General features: G+C 39.7%; 1 protein-coding gene across 1 annotated transcript; it reads right to left on the reverse strand.

Annotated features, from left to right (window-relative positions):
• Positions 1 to 6,649: 6,649 nt before the first annotated feature.
• On the reverse strand, positions 6,650 to 13,051 carry LOC128243408 (zinc finger protein SNAI2-like). The gene is made up of 2 exons (XM_052961184.1): positions 12,163 to 13,051; positions 6,650 to 8,643 (listed from the first exon to the last, which is right to left on the reverse strand). Exons 1-2 carry the CDS (start codon positions 12,290 to 12,292, stop codon positions 7,625 to 7,627), a joined length of 1,149 nt encoding a protein of 382 aa, XP_052817144.1. The 5' UTR covers positions 12,293 to 13,051; the 3' UTR covers positions 6,650 to 7,624.
• Between the last annotated feature and the right edge of the window lie 7,757 nt (positions 13,052 to 20,808).

Here is a 20,808-nt window from a genome sequence, read left to right on the forward strand (position 1 = left end):
ACTGTGACACTAGCCGTTGTTACCCTGATGTTAGCTTCGATGAACAAATGTGACTGTGACACTAGCTGTTGTAACTCTGATGTTAGCTTCGATGAACAAATGTGACTGTGACACTAGCTGTTGTTACCCTGATGTTAGCTTCGATGAACAAATATGACTGTGACACTAGCTGTTGTTACCCTGATGTTAGCTTCGATGAACAAATGTGACTGTGACACTAGCTGTTGTTACCCTGATGTTAGCTGCGATGAACAAATATGACTGTGACACTAGCTGTTGTTACCCTGATGTTAGCTGCGATGAACAAATATGACTGTGACACTAGCTGTTGTTACCCTGATGTTAGCTGCGATGAACAAATGTGACTGTGACACTAGCTGTTGTTACCCTGATGTTAGCTGCGATGAACAAATGTGACTGTGACACTAGCTGTTGTTACCCTCATGTTAGCTGCGATGAACAAATGTGACTGTGACACTAGCTGTTGTTACCCTGATGTTAGCTGTGATGAACAAATGTGACTGTGACACTAGCTGTTGTTACCCTGATGTTAGCTGCGATGAACAAATGTGACTGTGACACTAGCTGTTGTTACCCTGATGTTAGCTGCGATGAACAAATGTGACTGTGACACTAGCTGTTGTTACCCTGATGTTAGCTGCGATGAACAAATGTGACTGTGACACTAGCTGTTGTTACCCTGATGTTAGCTTCGATGAACAAATGTGACTGTGACACTAGCTGTTGTTACCCTGATGTTAGCTGCGATGAACAAATGTGACTGTGACACTAGCTGTTGTTACCGTGATGTTAGCTGCGATGAACAAATGTGACTGTGACACTAGCTGTTGTTACCCTGATGTTAGCTGCGATGAACAAATGTGACTGTGACACTAGCTGTTGTTACCCTGATGTTAGCTGCGATGAACAAATGTGACTGTGACACTAGCTGTTGTTACCGTGATGTTAGCTGCGATGAACAAATGTGACTGTGACACTAGCTGTTGTTACCGTGATGTTAGCTGCGATGAACAAATGTGACTGTGACACTAGCTGTTGTTACCCTGATGTTAGCTGCGATGAACAAATGTGACTGTGACACTAGCTGTTGTTACCGTGATGTTAGCTGCGATGAACAAATGTGACTGTGACACTAGCTGTTGTTACCCTGATGTTAGCTGCGATGAACAAATGTGACTGTGACACTAGCTGTTGTTACCGTGATGTTAGCTTCGATGAACAAATGTGACTGTGACACTAGCTGTTGTTACCCTGATGTTAGCTGCGATGAACAAATGTGACTGTGACACTAGCTGTTGTTACCCTGATGTTAGCTGCGATGAACAAATGTGACTGTGACACTAGCTGTTGTTACCCTGATGTTAGCTGCGATGAACAAATGTGACTGTGACACTAGCTGTTGTTACCCTGATGTAAGCTGCGATGAACAAATGTGACTGTGACACTAGCTGTTGTTACCCTGATGTTAGCTGCGATGAACAAATGTGACTGTGACACTAGCTGTTGTTACCCTGATGTTAGCTGCGATGAACAAATGTGACTGTGACACTAGCTGTTGTTACCCTGATGTTAGCTGCGATGAACAAATGTGACTGTGACACTAGCTGTTGTTACCGTGATGTTAGCTGCGATGAACAAATGTGACTGTGACACTAGCTGTTGTTACCGTGATGTTAGCTGCGATGAACAAATGTGACTGTGACACTAGCTGTTGTTACCCTGATGTTAGCTGCGATGAACAAATGTGACTGTGACACTAGCTGTTGTTACCCTGATGTTAGCTGCGATGAACAAATGTGACTGTGACACTAGCTGATGTTACCCTGATGTTAGCTGCGATGAACAAATGTGACTGTGACACTAGCTGTTGTTACCCTGATGTTAGCTGCGATGAACAAATGTGACTGTGACACTAGCTGATGTTACCCTGATGTTAGCTGCGATGAACAAATGTGACTGTGACACTAGCTGTTGTTACCGTGATGTTAGCTTCGATGAACAAATGTGACTGTGACACTAGCTGTTGTTACCCTGATGTTAGCTGCGATGAACAAATGTGACTGTGACACTAGCTGTTGTTACCCTGATGTTAGCTGCGATGAACAAATATGACTGTGACACTAGCTGTTGTTACCGTGATGTTAGCTGCGATGAACAAATATGACTGTGACACTAGCTGTTGTTACCGTGATGTTAGCTGCGATGAACAAATATGACTGTGACACTAGCTGTTGTTACCGTGATGTAAACTTTCTTTCTGCAACAACGATGAACAAATGCGTCTGTGACACTAGCTGATGTGATCGTCTGTGACACTAGCTGATGTGATCGTCTGTGACACTAGCTGATGTGATCGTCTGTGACACTAGCTGATGTGATCGTCTGTGACACTAGCTGATGTGATCGTCTGTGACACTAGCTGATGTGATCGTCTGTGACACTAGCTGATGTGAGCGTCTGTGACACTAGCTGATGTGATCGTCTGTGACACTAGCTGATGTGATCGTCTGTGACACTAGCTGATGTGATCGTCTGTGACACTAGCTGATGTGATCGTCTGTGACACTAGCTGATGTGATCGTCTGTGACACTAGCTGATGTGATCGTCTGTGACATGTCTGTGACACTAGCTGATGTGATCGTCTGTGACACTAGCTGATGTGATCGTCTGTGACACTAGCTGATGTGATCGTCTGTGACACTAGCTGATGTGATCGTTAAGTTAGCTTCCTTTCACATTTTTTTTTCAAATACATGTTCTTAGTAATTAAACCCTTCTTTAGTCGCTGGGAAAGAGTGTATATTTCAAAGGTGGATAATTACGTGCCCTCGCATTCGCTCTTTTACCGTTCACTTTGTTTCGACGCAATTCTGATAGTCGGCCACATGTTCTTTACTCCATTTACACTATACAGGAACTCAATTAAGTAGAGCGTAATAGTGTATCGGGCGTATGTATGTGAAGTTAGCGGTCTAGCAGCGTGATGTTAGCAGCCTAGCGGCGTGAAGTTGGCGGCCTAGCGGCCTGACGGCGTGAAGTTAGCGGCCTAGCGGCCTATTTTTTTCTCTATTTCAAACCAATTGTTAATGCGTTGATTTTGGAAAACAATTGTAAAGTTTTTTTTATTCATACATTAACATAGCGGCCTTAACTTGTTTTCTTTTAAGAGCATTTTTCTATACGTTTTCTCCTAAAACAATGATAAATTAACTCTTTTAATGCAAAAATTATCAATCTGAAGAGACTATAAACTTATTTTTATAAAAAGTCGATCAAACAGTTCAACGGCCTAGCGGCGTGAAGTTAGGGGCCTGGCGGCCTAGCGGCCTAAAATGGTTTCCTATTTCAAAGCATGTATATACATGTATGCCTTTTCTTCTAAAACAATGATATATTAACTGTTTTTTATGCACAAATTATCACTTTGAGGCGATTATCAACATTTTTCTAAAGAGTCGATCAAGCGGTCAGCTATTTCAAAGCATGTATCAAAGTATTTATAACTCTTGTATAATGATAAACAACAATACTTCTGTTATTTCCAATTGTGTGCGCGGCATGCGTCAAGGTGAAAATTTATCACCAATTTTTGGTTGCTCTTTTTTTGAACGACTTAACGCATTACATGTTAAGTAATGTGGATACTGATGATGCCAACCCTTATTATACCTATCTTAAACGTATTCTCCGTTTAAATGCTGATGAAACAGTCAGTTATCTTTGCAAAAATGAAAACGATTTTATACTTTCCTTGTAAACTTTAATTGCTTATGTAGATAAAACGAATATATTAGTATTTGGTGCTAGACCAAAACGGAATCGAAATATTGTTGCGCTTAGTCCAAGATTTGAAGTGGTAGAACCATTTAAATATCTAGATGGTAGGCTTTTTCAAAGAATAAAAAAATGTAAATGCCAAAAAAGCATATTATTGATCGAGCAAGAGGGGTTAGTTTTTATATTAAAATAAGAAACTTTAGAGATTTACCATTTGATTGTCAACTGAATCTGTTGATAATACTGTAGGAAATGAAGTGTGAAATGAAGTGTGAAGTGAAGTGTGAGGTTTTGGTGACCTAAGCTCAATAGAAAAAAATTCATACTGAATGTATAAAATATATTTTAAAAGTAAATAAAAAAACATCCCAAATCCCATGTTATGCTCTATGGTGATTTAGGTAAATCCCCACTTAGAATTATTATTAAGAAACGGATGGATTATAGGCTTTGGGTGTATATTAACTCACTAAAATTACTGATTATCTTCGATATAATACAAAGTACTTTGTAATGTGACCACCCGAACAAATTAGCAAAACTCATGGCTGGACAATGTTCAGCAAATGTTTGATGAATGTGGACTACGCTCAATACGGCAAAACTAGGAAAAAATGTTTGATGAATGTGGACTACGCTCAATACGGCAAAACTAGGAAAAAATGTTTGTAAATTAACTCTTGTTGAGATATCATTAAAAGTTCAATACAGTCGGACTTGGAATAGTTTCGTTAATGAACCTCCAGTGTTACGAGTATAGGATTAGCAAAACTGATCATAAGTATGAAGAGTTTTATATTTGCCAAATTGGATTCCATACATGTTTATCCTGACTTAGTATTGAAGTGTAGTTTACCAAAATATTATATTTGGCGATGAATTCCACTATGTTTTTAATTGTACCTTGTTCGAAAATAATGGAATGGAGTATTTACCAGTTTACATAGAAATAATTTCAACATTTTATGTTTTCAAAGGATTACGTGTGAGAAAGACTTTTCGTTATAAATAGCTTTGCTAGAAATGATTATATGCTTAATAAGTATATATTTTTTTTTGTATTTTCATATTTAAAAAACAATATGCCATAACATCTGACCCAAAAGCCTGGTTTATAGTTTATTAGTAACCTTTATCATTATCTAGCATGCCTTCCTCTATTTACATGTATATATGTTGAGCGTAAATAAACATGTACATTTATCAATATCATTTAATGTAATTACAATATATACTGTTTATATCTGACCGCTTTTTGCATCTAATTATGTCCTCACCTGCCGCGGGGTCGGGGTCAAAGGTCGTAGACCCGGGCTAACTAGTTTTCACCTGTCAGCGCCACCTGATTTCAGGGTATCAAAAATGTCACTTGCCTTAAGTGGGTAGTTGTAAGAGAGAGATCTAGAAAACCCCGGCCGTGAGGAAAGAGCAGGTGATTTTCACAGAAGAAGAGTGATTGGAAATTAAACTGTCATTTATACATGAATTGATTTTGTGTTATTTATAGTCTGTATGTGAGTATTAATGGTTCTCAATCTAAAGTGGATGGTGTGGTACAACTTTGGGGACTGAACCTGCGACAGAAATATTTCATATGTGTATTTGTGGTATTATAACGTGCGCTCTGACACATACCATTTACGATATTACCTCGTCGGACTATCGAAAACAGAATTGTGATACATGTATCGGTATATTAGTGTTTTTGTCGGCGTCGTGCAAACAAATTACTTTGATCCTTTTCTGAAAAGTTAAAAACGCTAAAATACAAACATAAAACTTGCCACACATTGTTCACTATGACACCAACACGTGTGTTTCAAGTAGATTAACTCTGGTTAAAACGCTTACCGAGTTAGTTCGCTTGATTGACTCGCTTGCAGCGCTCTCCAAATGTAATAATCCGTAATAGACTAACTTTAACAATTAATCTCTTAGTCCAACATTGCACTCCTTAGTCCGACATTGCACTCTTTTTCGATTTTTATCCAACAATCGGTTTGCACATACTACAAAATAGTGTTCAACGTCTTCAACGAATACTACTGACGTCAAGGAGATGTAAATCAACATCATTGCATCATGAAGTAAATGAAGATAATTTTACCAATTCTGTATTAAGCGTCATGAACTTTCAACAGCAGATGATATAGATAATAAGATATATTTATATATTTCGAACACGAACGCAGTAAAGGTTTTATTTATTTTTAATTCAAAACTTATCAGAGGAATAAATAAGTCAAAACAAAGTCAGAATATAGTGACTACAATTACATGTACCAATGAACACAATACTACATGTACACTGTTCCACTGACTCATGGATGATTGAGCACATTTTCGAAAGAGTTTTTGGAACAAAGGTAGCACATTACTTATGATACAATAAAACATGTACATAACTTAGAATATTTTCAATGAGCAAGGGTATGATTAATTTGTTTTACTATTAAATGTATGTAATGTTCTGCTCTGTTCTATTAAACCCACTATCTGTTCTGTTCTGTTCTATCAAACATATCATCTGTTCTGTTCTATTAAGCCCATCATCTGTTCTGTTCTGTTCTATTAAACCTATCATCTGTTCTGCTCTGTTCTATTAAACCTATCATCTGTTCTGCTCTGTTCTATTAAACCTATCATCTGTTCTGCTCTGTTCTATTAAACCCATCATCTGTTCTGCTCTATTCTATTAAACCTATCATATGTTCTGCTCTGTTCTATTAAACCTATCATCTGTTCTGCTCTGTTCTATTAAACCTATCATCTGTTCTGCTCTGTTCTATTAAACCCATCATCTGTTCTGTTCTATTCTATTAAACCTATCATCTGTTCTGCTCTGTTCTATTAAACCCATCATCTGTTCTGCTCTGTTCTATTAAGCCCATCATCTGTTCTGCTCTGTTCTATTAAAACTATCATCTGTTCTGCTCTGTTCTATTAAACCTATCATCTGTTCTGCTCTGTTCTATCAAACATATCATCTGTTCTGCTCTGTTCTATTAAACCTATCATTTGTTCTGCTCTGTTCTATTAAACCTATCATTTGTTTTGCTCTGTTCTATTAAACCTATCATCTGTTCTGCTCTGTTCTATTAAACCTATCATTTGTTCTGCTCTATTCTATTAAACCCATCATCTGTTCTGCTCTGTTCTATTTAACCTATCATCTGTTCTGCTCTATTCTATTAAACCTATCATCTGTTCTGCTCTGTTCTATTAAACCTATCATCTGTTCTGCTCTATTCTATTAAACCTATCATCTGTTCTGCTCTATTCTATTAAACCAATATATGTTCTGCTCTATTCTATTAAACCTATCATCTGTTCTGCTCTGTTCTATAAAACCCATCATCTGTTCTGCTCTGTTCTATTAAACCTACCATCTGTTCTGCTCTGTTCTATTAAACCTATCATCTGTTCTGCTCTGTTCTATTAAACCTATCATTTGTTCTGCTCTGTTCTATTAAACCTATCATCTGTTCTGCTCTATTCTATTCAACCTATCATCTGTTCTGCACTATTCTATTAAACCTATCATCTGTTCTGCTCTGTTCTATTAAACCTATCAACACATGGCAACAATTTCTTGTAAAGAAAAAGTATGTGAAACATATAGATTGTGCAACATTTTAAGAAGACATGTTTAGACTAGTAATACAATTAAACAAAAATAATTTTTAAGTTCTATTAAATTTTTTCGTAACTTCAGTATGGGGAAGAACAAAAGCAACCTTAGCACTAATTTACGTAAATTAAAACACTGAAAGAGTACGACATATCCTCGTGGAAGACTTACATATGTACATTTTCTGATGGCAATTACGTCATTGTTCGAGCGCACGAATCCTCGTGTTTCAGAAGTAGGGACATCCGGGAGAAGGTTTTACTGCACTTTCTACAGCTGTATTTCTTGACCTCGCTATGGGTTTGAAGATGCGCACGCAAGTTTGAGCGGTCGGCAAACGCGCGCAGGCAGTGGACGCACGAGAAAGGCTTCTCCCCCGTGTGCGTGCGCACGTGTCCCTGGAGCAGCCACGGGCGCGAGAACGCCTTACCGCATAATTTACACTTACATGGCAGCGTATGCGTTCGTATGTGCATCTTGAGTGCGCCGAGGGACACGTATATCTTGTCACAGTGTTTGCATGAGAATTCTTTCTTTTCTTGGTTACAATGGAACTGTTTGTGTTTAGAAAGTCCGCTAACAGTGGAGTATGTTCTATTACACGTGCTGCATTGGTATTTCATAGCGTCTACACTTTTATCTTTCTTCTTTTCCGTACAAATTGTAGACAAAGTATCGAAATACACCGTCTTGGGTGCATTTTGTAACAAAGACATATGACTAGGGGATGTTTCTTTACTGAATTCACTTGCAGTATTTATATCAGATTTTATTGAACAACCCTCATCACGTTTCTGTTCAGGTGACGGTTGACTATGCGGTAGTGGACTTCTCTGTCCGAATAACATTGCGGAGTAGGGTGACAGTGATGAGCTTGGCACGCGAGGAAGATGTGAATGAAGTTTTTCGAAATACTCTGAAGAAATGTTTCGCTGTGAAAAATAATCCGGTAGGAACGGAATTGGAAGACTAGTACCCGGATATGGAGGAAAATGTAGCATATGCGCATGCGCACTGATGCCAGGAATGCTTGGATAGACTGGGAGTGGCCAGGGAAGCCTCTGATACGGCCAGTACGGAACGAATCCTGGTGCCGGAAGAGATGAATCCATATCACGTGTTTTAGATACGTCATCGATTTTATGACTATCGCTTGGTGAAGTCAGACGTTTTGGTTCTGGAACAACCAACTGAACCCGCCGAAACTTTTGTTCTGAAAATAATAAAAAACGCGTTTGAAAACTACATATATATGTTTACATTATCAACACTCCTTTGAATGAAAGATGTGATCAAATGCCGTTGAAAATTGTCCTTAAAAAGTACGGAATATTTCAGTATTAAGAGATGAAATCAATTTAGAAAGAAATTCAGGAACGTTGCATAATCATGAATAAGTTAAATTAAAGTTAAAAATATAATTTCAATCACAGAGTTGTCTGTATAACAGAATACAGGTGTTTTCGTATTAAATCAGCTTTTTGAAAGCCTGGCATTACATTTCCAATTGAACTCTTCGGAAAAGAAATCTATTCAATACTTGCGAAGATATAAATATTTATTACTTTCAAATACACCTGTTTATGAAAAAGTTATCACATTACGGCGCTAAAGAGATTAAAGCTTTAATTTTATAATACACCTTAATCCAAAATATTTATAACGATACGACAGGTGCATCTATCAAACTCAAAAACGGTGAATGGAGGTTATTTTTACAAACACAAGTACAATGAAGAATCCAAGATAAAGTTCAACTTTATACCTTAACTTTCTCTTCAGAAAAGATGTTACTTTAATTAAGTTGTAAATTATTTCACTACATTGCAGGGCGGATTGGGTTTTGTCCTCTAACAATAAACATCAACACTGGGAACAATAAACACCAACACTGGTAGCAATAAACGCACACACACTGGGAACAATAAACACCAACACTGGTAACAATAAACACCAACACTGGTAACAATAAACACCAACACTGGGAACAATAAACACCAACACTGGTAGCAATAAACGCACACACACTGGTAACAATAAACACCAACACTGGTAACAATGAACACCAACACTGGTAACAATAAACACCAACACTGGGAACAATAAACACCAACACTGGTAACAATAAACACCAACACTGGGAACAATAAACACCAACACTGGTAACAATAAACGCACACACACTGGTAACAATAAACACCAACACTGTTAACAATGAACACCAACACTGGTAACAATAAACACCAACACTGGTAACAATGAACACCAACACTGGGGACAATAAACACACACACACACACACACACACACACACACACACACACACACTGGTAACAATGCACACCAACACTGGTAACAATAAACACCAATACTGGTAACAATGAACACCAACACTTGAAACAATAAACACCAACACTGGTAACAATAAACACACACACTGGGAACAATAAACACCAACACTGGTAACATTTAACACCAACACTGGTAACAATAAACACACACACACTGGTAACAATGAACACCAACACTGGGGAAAATGAACACCAACACTGGGAACAATAAACAGCAACACTGGTAGCAATAAACAAACACACACAGTGGTAACAATGAACACCAACACTGGGAACAATGAACACCAACACTGGGAACAATAAACACCAACACTGGAAACTACAAACACCAACACTGGTAACTACAAACACCAACAATGGAAACTACAAACACCAACACTGGTAACTACAAACACCAACACTGGTAACTTCAATCATCAACATTGGAAACTACAAACATCATAACACAGGTAACAACAAACACCAACACTGGTAACTACAAACACCAACACTGGAAGCTACAAACACCAACACTGGTAACTACAAACACCAACACTGGTAACTACAAACACCAACACTGGTAACAATAAACACCAACACTGGTAACAATAAACACCAACTCTGGTAACTACAAACACCAACACTGGTTTCTACAGCCATCAACACTGGTAACTACAAACATCAACACTGGTAACAATAACACCAACACTGGTAACAATAAACACCAACACTGGTAACAATAAATTTCAACACTGGTAACAATAAACACCAACACTGGTAACAATAAACACCAACACAGGTAACAATAAACACCAACACTGGCAACAATAAACACCAACACTGGTAACAATAACGATTTGGATGCATTGTTATTTTAGTGTCTTGGTATGTTTATAATATATAGCATTTAATATTTATAAGCTTTCAGCAAGGCATAAATTATAATCATCATACATCATATGATCAATTATCATGTTTGTCTGTTTGTTTGTCCATACTCACTATATACATTCATGAATTAATACTCAATATATACTGAACTCATACCATGTTATGAGGAATGCATGTGTGTACTCAAATTACTTAACAGATGTGTTGAATCCGGAAACTTTGGAAAAGATTGTGCGACCTTATTTTCGTTTATTTAATTTACACATAGTCGTAAATGGTACTAAATACATTTTAAGAAACACTTGTAACCATCACTGTTATTTAATTTCTTATTATATATGTAATTCACAATCACACTTGTAACCATCACTGTTATTTAATTTCTTATTATATATGTAATTCACAATCACACTTGTAACCATCACTGTTACTTAATTTCTTATTCTATATGTAATTCACAATCACACTTGTAACCATCACTGTTATTTAATTTCTTATTCTATATGTAATTCACAATCACACTTGTAACCATCACTGTTACTTAATTTCTTATTATATATGTAATTCACAATCACACTTGTAACCATCACTGTTACTTAATTTCTTATTATATATGTAATTCACAATCACACTTGTAACCATCACTGTTATTTAATTTCTTATTATATATGTAATTCACAATCACACTTGTAACCATCACTGTTATTTAATTTCTTATTATATATGTAATTCACAATCACACTTGTAACCATCACTGTTATTTAATTTCTTATTATATATGTAATTCACAATCACACTTGTAACCATCACTGTTATTTAATTTCTTATTATATATGTAATTCACAATCACACTTGTAACCATCACTGTTATTTAATTTCTTATTATATATGTAATTCACAATCACAATTGTAACCATCACTGTTATTTAATTTCTTATTATATATGTAATTCACAATCACACTTGTAACCATCACTGTTATTTAATTTCTTATTATATATGTAATTCACAATCACACTTGTAACCATCACTGTTATTTAATTTCTTATTATATATGTAATTCACAATCACACTTGTAACCATCACTGTTATTTAATTTCTTATTATATATGTAATTCACAATCACACTTGTAACCATCACTGTCATTTAATTTCTTATTATACATGTAATTCACAATCACACTTGTAACCATCACTGTTATTTAATTTCTTATTATACATGTAATTCACAATCACACTTGTAACCATCACTGTTATTTAATTTCTTATTATACATGTAATTCACAATCACACTTGTAACCATCACTGTTATTTAATTTCTTATTATATCTGTAATTCACAATCACACTTGTAACCATCACTGTTATTTAATTTCTTATTATACATGTAATTCACAATCAAACATTCAAATATAGTCAAACGTGTTTTTATATAAAAAAAAAAAAAATGAATTTTAAAGCATTTTTCTATGTCTCCTTAAATTAAAAAAGAATCGTTTCATCCATTAAATACCTTTTTCGCCGGATGCTGGCGCCACCAGTTCGTGCACGTGGTTTTCGTTCAAGTCCAGAGATTTGTCCCGAGTGTCTCGTGCGTTCACGTCCAAAGATTTGTTCTCTGTGCTCCGTGCTTTGTCATCCATGTTTTTTTTATTCCGAATTTGTTTGGTTAGTCCTGTTTACAGTTCCATTCTGCACAAGCTCTGGTATATTGTATAATTGCAATTTTACAAGTATTCTGCAGTACCTACAGTATTACTCACAAGCCCATCTTGCGCAACGTTGCTATATTAGTGTACGCCTGTGATGTTCAAAACTATTAAAGACTCCGCTGGCATATGATAATGCTATAATTATGATAAGAAAGGAGTTCTTTAGAACCAACTATATCTTCTGCTATAATTATGATAGGAACATCCTAAGGAAACAGCTTTATTTGTCCGGCGGGTTGGCGGAACTGTAACACTTTCCACTGTCCTAAAGGCTCTGTAGAAATAAGAAATCTGTGGTAAAGTTACTCCACAGGTTTTCAATCAATTACTCGGTTTAGATACTCGTAATAGCTAGTTGTAAGTGTTAAATCAATTCAATGTCAACTGTTGAAGTGTTGTATGGTATAAAAACGATTAACACCTTTAAATGTAATGTAAATCAAAATATACAAGATCCGATTTAAAGTTGTCAATATAAACACGGCTTTCCTGCGGAGAGGCGTTATAGCCGATGGTGTGTCCAAATTATCCGAAATTCTGTTTAAACAAATATTCTATATCTTCGCCTTACGGAGAATCTTCGTTTTCACCATTAAGACGTCTCTCAAGTCGCCAGCCACTTTCAGCGTCTGTTTTTGCGTTCACGTTCACCAATCGTCACCAGCCGGGATGGTGAATAGTGTTGGCAAGTCCCCGCCCCACCACCGCGCATAGGCGACACGTGAGCTACTGTCGCGGTAACAGGTGTCCTAACAAACTAAACTTAATTTATTAAACCCACGCTACAGGCCTCGCTATGCATCGATCTTTCTATATTTCTGACATCAAGCTTCTGCAAGGTGCTGTACAAAATAATATTCAGTGAAAACGACACGCGACTAATGTTGCTCAATTTAATTTCAAATCAGCACAGGTGAATCGCACTCATTGTTAATTTCGTACATGAAAAGGGGAAAAATGAAAGATTATGATTTTCATTTTTGCCACGCGCTAACCGTCAGGTGAAAAATTATCTAAAGATTGAAAACGCCGCGATAAGGACGATTTTACGCAGATAGCTATCGCTAATGAGACCTTTATTAGATAATAAAAATCACGAGCGACACCTGTACAAGAAAAGTGTTTTGATTGGACAGTTGACACGCGAACGATGAAAGACTTTTGACGGCAGTAATTAAAAAGTTCTATTCTGAAGAGTCGTTAATAATTAGCGTACAGGTGAAATCGCTTTTGTTTGTAATAATTTCGCCGTAAAACAGTTCTGTATCCATCTGACAAAATCGCGAGGATATGGTGGAGTTATGATGATGGTGATGAAGGTCATAAACTTTCTAACGGTTTTCATTATTTTCTGACTCGTCCATAGCTACCAACATAAATCCAACACAACACCAACAACACCAATATCAGTGTTACAAAAACAGCACGATCTACTGGTCTACTAATATATCCGACATTTACATATACGTCATCATTTCACGCTACATCCGTACTACCACTACCACCCCCACTAAGGCCTCCACACGACTCCTAGTACTACTTCTACTAGTTACTGCTGCTACTGCTACTAGTTTATATAGCGGTACTACTATGCAGCTGTTGTTGTTGCTGCTACTGATGTTGCTACTAATTTATCAAGCGGTACTACTATGCAGCTGTTGTTGCTGCTGCTTCTAATGTTGCTTCTATTTTATCTAGCGGTACCACTATGCAGCTGTTGTTGCTGCTGCTATTGATGTTGCTACTTTACTATCTAGCGGTACTTCTATACAGCTGTTGTTGCTACTGCTACTATTTTATCTAGCGGTACTGATATGCAGCTGTTGTTGCTACTGCTACTATTTTATCTAGCGGTTCTGCTATGCAGCTCTTGTTGCTGCTGCTACTGATGTTGCTGCTATTGTATTAAGCGGTACTACTATGCAGCTGATGTTGCTGCTGCTACTGATGTTGCTACTATTTTATCTAGCGATACTACTATGCAGCTGTTGCTGCTGCTGCTACTGATGTTCATACTATTTTGTCTAGCGGTGCTTCTGTGCAGCTATTATAGCTGCTGCTACTGATTTAATTTTATCTAGCGGTACTACTATGCAGCTGTTGTTGCTGCTACTGCTACTATTTTATCTAGCGGTACTGCTATGCAGCTGTTGTTGCTGCTGCTACTGATGTTGCTACCTTTGTATCTAGCGGTACTGCTATGCAGCTGTTGTTGCTGCTGCTACTGATGTTGCTACTATTTTATTTAGCGGTACTACTATGCAACTGCTGTTGCTGCTGCTACTGATGTTGCTACTATTTTATCTAGCGGTACTACTATGCAGCTGTTGTTGCTGCTGCTACTGATGTTGCTACCATTTTATCTAGCGGTACTGCTATGCAACTGCTGTTGCTGCTGCTACTGATGTTGCTACTATTTTATCTAGCGGTACTACTATGCAACTGCTGTTGCTGCTGCTACTGATGTTGCTACTATTTTATCTATCGGTAATAATATGCAACTGTTATAGATGTTGCTTCTGATGTTGCTACTATTTAATCTATCGGTAATACTATGCAGCTGTTGTAGCTATTGCTTCTGATGTTGCTACTATTTTATCTATCGGTAATACTATGCAGCTGTTGTAGCTATTGCTTCTGATGTTGCTACTATTTTATCTATCAGTAATACTATGCAGCTGTTGTAGCTATTGCTTCTGATGTTGCTACTATTTTATCTATCGGTAATACTATGCAGCTGCTGTAGCTATTGCTTCTGATGTTGCTACTATTTTATCTATCGGTAATACTATGCAGCTGTTGTAGCTATTGCTTCTGATGTTACTACTATTTTATCTATCGGTAATACTATGCAGCTGTTGTAGCTATTGCTTCTGATGTTGCTACTATTTTATCTATCGGTAATACTATGCAGCTGTTGTAGCTATTGCTTCTGATGTTGCTACTATTTTATCTATCGGTAATACTATGCAGCTGTTGTAGCTATTGCTTCTGATGTTGCTACTATTTTATCTATCGGTAATAATATGCAACTGTTATAGATATTGCTTCTGATGTTGCTACTATTTTATCTATCGGTAATACTATGCAGCTGTTTTAGCTATTGCTTCTTATGTTGCTAGTCTTTTATCTAGCAGTACTACTATGTAGATGTTTTTGCTGCTGCTCCTGTCGTTGCTACTGGTTTATCTAGCAATTCTATTGTGCAGATGTTTTCGATATTCACGGTAGCTTTTCGAAACAACTGTAGTTATTAATGTCCAATGATCAGTCACTTATTGAGCGCAAATTGGTATTTTACTAGAATTGACTTTTGATATTCGAGAACTATTTTGTAGTGTAACATATACATGTATCACCAGAGGCAAGTGCGGCATTCATATATATAAACGTTTGAATGAAATTTTCAGTTTTTCTTCAATTTGTGAGACGCGATGTTTTCATTAAAAAAGCAATGTTGGGTTAAACAAAAACTGGCATTCTTGCTCGGGATTTGGGCGCTCCATGGCTAGCCTCTTTCGTTGTCATGGAGTTGCAGCGACAGGTGTATTGTGGACAGCCAGTGATTTAGAGCAAATATTTTAGAAATGAATGATCAATGATATAGTATCCTAAATATTGTGTTACTCTGGGATACGAAAAAGTTGTCGACGGAATTTCATGGCTACAGCTTCTAGGAGTCGACCGTCAATGGCCAACTTGGTTCGATGAGCGTCAATGAACTGAGAATTGAACAGTTTGCTACTCGTGTGGATCAGCTCTCTATCCTGAATTTATTTGTGAAATCTCGATAGTTGTCGGGGAAGGGGGTGGGGGGACGTGTGTGGGTTGGGGGGGGGGGGGGGGGGGGTCATTTCCATCAAGAATCCTAGGAGCGGAGACATTTTCAACACTGTATGCTTGAACATCAAGTTCTTATTTAGTATAATTTTAGATAAAACAGCCCCCAATGGTTTTCAATTATTACATTGTCCGGTATTATCTTGACGGGTCCTGTTTTTACATCTTGTGTTTGCATTTGCACAAAAAAGATCATCAATATGACAACTAACAACCTCGCTGTTCACGTTTCGTTCGAATCTTCTGAGACACATGAGTACTATTTCCCATTGTAGGGGGTTCCGGCTGCTGACACCGTATGTTACGTCATGTATTCATACGCAAGATGTGACACTTGTTTTCCATTGAACAAGTGCAGCTGTCGAAACGATTTTGTTTCCAAGCTAATCGCATTATCTGCGGGAAAATACATGGCGACAGAATATACATTGAAAAGCTAACACCTTGCGTCGCTATTAATACTATCAAGCTGGTAAAATCACATCTTTCCAGAAGGTAAAACGTCATTTAAAAGCTTGATGCAAAGAAAATGGGTGTCATAATTACAGAGCGGGATGGTCGCAGGTTTTGTCCTACTGAACAGATATTGCACAAACATGGTCAAAGGTCAATCAGAAAAATCTCAGCTTTATCATCGGCGTTAGGTATTGGCTATGCACTTGCTTAAAAATGCTGAAAAGGAGCATGCGTCTTTTGAGCCCTGGATTGAAAAGAGAAGAAGAAAAAAAAACACCAACGTCATATGACAATCTTTTCAATGAAAAAAGCTTGACAAATCACATTTTCTTTGTAAAATCATACCAGCAAGCCAATAGCCCGCAGCAAAATCACTGCGCCCGTCAAGAACATTAGGCTTGATGCGCAAATTCATTTGTTCTGCACTTGAGCGAATTCAGGACAGGTGCAACCAGCGTAGTGCGAATGTTATCGCTGCTCCAACAATCGAACACCACTTCCACCTGATTTATTGGTGTTTAAAACACGGTTATTTGCACAATTATGGGACCCGGCTAATTTAGGGGTTGGCTTCAGTTGCCTTTCCATTTACGGAGTGTGGTCTCGGCGATGACATGTGAGGCTCACTAGCAATGGTGCATGCTGGTGCAGGTTCTGCATAACGGAGAGCGCATGCGCACAGTCGCACAGTCAGGGGGACATATGCTCTAGTCAGAAAAAGTTAAGTGTTATTATAAGTTTCCGAATTTTTTGCCATTCTTAAAATGCTATAGTTTTTTTTATTAGAAGATACTTGTTAATGCCGACCTCTTAATCTGAAGAAAACAAATGCATTTCTAAAGGATATTATTACAGGCCAAACGACTCTAAAAGTAGCAGTTCATGAAGTAAACTTGAGACTAAGTTCATACTAATTAAGTGTAGCTCAATTGTGAAGAATTATGATAAATTCCGTTTGAAGTAAAAACCACTACCGGCGTCCCTCGTAAAAGGCTAGGAGAGGATTACATCGTAAGGGGTTAGAAGAGGTAGTCACGCGTAAGAAGCGTGGAGAGGGTGTCCCTCGTAAGAGGCTAGACGAGGTACTTACTCGTAAGAAGCTAGAAGAGGGTGTCCCTCGTAAGGGGCTAGACGAGGTAGTTACTCGTAAGAAGCTAGAAGAGGGTGTCCCTCGTAAGAGGTTAGACGATGTAGTTACTCGTAAGAAGCTAGAAGAGGGTGTCCCTCGTAAGAGGTTAGACGATGTAGTTACTCGTAAGAAGCTAGAAGAGGGTGTCACTCGTAAGAGGCTAGACGAGGTAGTTACTCGTAAGAAGCTAGAAGAGGGTGTCCCTCGTAAGAGGTTAGACGATGTAGTTACTCGTAAGAAGCTAGAAGAGGGTGTCACTCGTAAGAGGCTAGACGAGGTAGTTACTCGTAAGAAGCTAGAAGAGGGTGTCCCTCGTAAGAGGTTAGACGATGTAGTTACTCGTAAGAAGCTAGAAGAGGGTGTCACTCGTAAGAGGTTAGACGATGTAGTTACTCGTAAGAAGCTAGAAGAGGGTGTCCCTCGTAAGCGGCTAGACGAGGTAGTTACTCATACGAAGCTAGAAGAGGGTGTCCCTCGTAAGAAGCTAAGAGAGGGTGTCTCTCGTAAGAAGCTAGACGAGGGTGTCCCTCGTAAGGGGCTAGACGAGGCAGTTACTCGTTAGAAGCTAGAAGAGGGTGTCCCTCGTAAGAATCTAGACGAGGTAGTTACTCGTAAGAAGCAAGAAGAGGGTGTCTCTCGTAAGAAGCTAGACGAGGTAGTTACTCGTAAGAAGCTAGAAGAGGGTGTCTCTCGTAAGAAGCTAGACGAGATAGTTACTCGTAAGAATCTAGAAGAGGGTGTCACTCGTAAGAGGCTAGACGAGGTAGTTACTCGTAAGAAGCTGGAAGAGGGTGTCCCTCGTAAGAGGCTAAGAGAGGGTGTCCCTCGTAAGAAGCTAGAAGAGGGTGTCCCTCGTAAGAGGCTAGACGAGGTAGTTACTCGTAAGAAGCTAGAAGAGGGTGTCCCTCGTAAGAGGCTAAAAGAGGGTGTCCCTCGTAAGAAGCTAGAAGAGGGTGTCCCTCGTAAGGGGCTAGACGAGGTAGTTACTCGTAAGAAGCTAGCAGAGGGTGTCCCTCGTAAGAAGCTAGAAGAGGGTGTCCCTCGTAAGGGGCTAGACAAGGTAGTTACTCGTAAGAAGCTAGAAGAGGGTGTCCCTCGTACACGGCTAGACGAGGTACTTACTCGTAAGCAGCTAGAAGAGGCTATCCCTCGTAAGGGGCTAGACGAGGTAGTTACTCGTAAGAGGCTAGGAGAAGGTGTCCCTCGTAAGAAGCTAGAAGAGGGTGTCCCTCGTAAGAAGCTAGAAGAGGCAGTCCCTCATAAGAGGCTAGGAGAGGGTGTCCCTCGTAAGAAGCTAGAAGAGGGTGTCCCTCGTAAGAGGCTAGGAGAGGGTGTCCCTCGTAAGAAGTTAGAAGAGGGTGTCCCCCGTAAGAGGCTAGGAGAGGGTTTCCCTCGTAAGAGGCTAGGAGATGGTGTCGTAAGAGGCTAGAAGAAGGTGTCCCTCGTAGGGGGCTAGGAGAGGGTGCCCCTCGTAAGAGGCTTGGAGAGGGTGTCCCTCGTAAGAGGCTAGAAGAGGGTGTCCCTCGTAAGAGGCTAGGAGAAGGTGTCCCTCGTAAGAGGCTAGGAGAGGGTGTCCCTCGTAAGAAGCTAGAAGAGGGTGTCCCTCGTAAGCGGCTAGGAGAGGGTGCCCTCGTAAGAGGCTTGGAGAGAGTGTCCCTCGTAAAAAGGTAGGAGGCTGGTGTCGTAAGAGGCTACATGAGGGTGTCCCTCGTAAACGGCTAGACGAGGTACATACTCGTAAGAAGCTAGAAGAGGCTATCCCTCGTAAGGGGCTAGACGAGGTAGTTACTCGTAAGAGGCTAGGAGGGTGTCCCTCTTAAGCGGCTAGACGGGGTAGTCACTCGTAAGAAGCTAGAAGAGGGTGTCCCTCGTAAGAAGCTAGAAGAGGGTGTACCTCGTAAGACGCTAGAAGAGGGTGTCCCTCGTAAGAAGCTAGAAGAGGGTGTCCCTCGTAAGAGGCTAGGAGAGGGTGTCCCTCGTAAGAAGCTAGAAGAGGGTGCCCCTCGTAAGACGCTAGAAGAGGGTGTCCCCCGTAAGAGGCTAGGAGAGGGTGTCCCTCGTAAGAAGCTAGAAGAGGGTGTCCCTCGTAAGAGGCTAGGAGAGGGTGTCCCTCGTAAGAAGCTAGAAGAGGGTGTCCCTCGTAAGAGGCTAGGAGAGGGTTTCCCTCGTAAGAGGCTAGGAGATGGTGTCCCTCGTAAGAAGGTAGAAGAGGGTGTCCCTCGTAAGAGGCTAGGAAAGGGTTTCCCTCGTAAGAGGCTAGGAGATGGTGTCCCTCGTAAGAAGGTAGAAGAGGGTGTCCCTCGTAAGAGGCTAGGAGAGGTGTCCCTCGTAAGAAGCTAGAAGAGAGTGTCCCTCGTAAGAGGCTAGGACAGGGTGTCCTTCGTAAGAAGATAGAAGAGGGTGCCCCTCGTAAGAGGCTAGGAGAGGGTGTCCCTCGTAAGAAGCTAGGAGAGGGTGTCCCTTGTAAGAAGCTAGAAGAGGGTGCCCCTCGTAAGAGTCTAGGAGAGGGTGTCCCTCGTAAGAAGCTAGGAGAGGGTGTCCCTCGTAAGAGGCTAGGAGAGGGTGTCCCTCGTAAGAAGCTAGAAGAGGGTGTCCCTCGTAAGAGGCTAGGAGAGGGTGTCCCTCGTAAGAGGCTAGGAGAGGGTGTCCCTCGTAAGAGGCTAGGAGAGGGTGTCCCTCGTAAGAGGCTAGAAGAGCTTGTCCCTCGTAAGAGGCTAGGAGAGGGTGTCCCTCGTAAGAGGCTAGGAGAGGGTGTCCCTCGTAAGAAGCTAGAAGAGGGTGTCCCTCGTAAGCGGCTAGGAGAGGGTGTCCCTCGTAAGAGGCAAGGAGAGGGTGTCCCTCGTACGAAAGTAGGAGAGGGTGTCCCTCGTAAGAGGCTAGGAGAGGGTTTCACTCGTAAGAAGCTAGTAGAGGGTGTCCCTCGTAAGATGCTAGGAGAGGGTGTCACTCGTAAGAAGCTAGGAGAGGGTGTCCCTCGTAAGAGGCTAGGAGAGGGTGTCCCTCGTAAGAGGCTAGGAGAGTG

This window comes from Mya arenaria, chromosome 8 (genome assembly GCF_026914265.1).
Source record: "Mya arenaria isolate MELC-2E11 chromosome 8, ASM2691426v1".
Lineage (NCBI taxonomy): Eukaryota > Metazoa > Mollusca > Bivalvia > Myida > Myidae > Mya > Mya arenaria.

Excerpts from the sequence above, each read along its gene's own strand:
- LOC128243408 (XM_052961184.1), bottom strand. The coding sequence starts at position 12,292 with ATGGATGACAAAGCACGGAGCACAGAGAACAAATCTTTGGACGTGAAC. Across the intron at positions 8,644-12,162 it reads GCCAGCATCCGGCGAAAAAG|AACAAAAGTTTCGGCGGGTT; the intron begins GTATTTAATGGA and ends TATTATTTTCAG.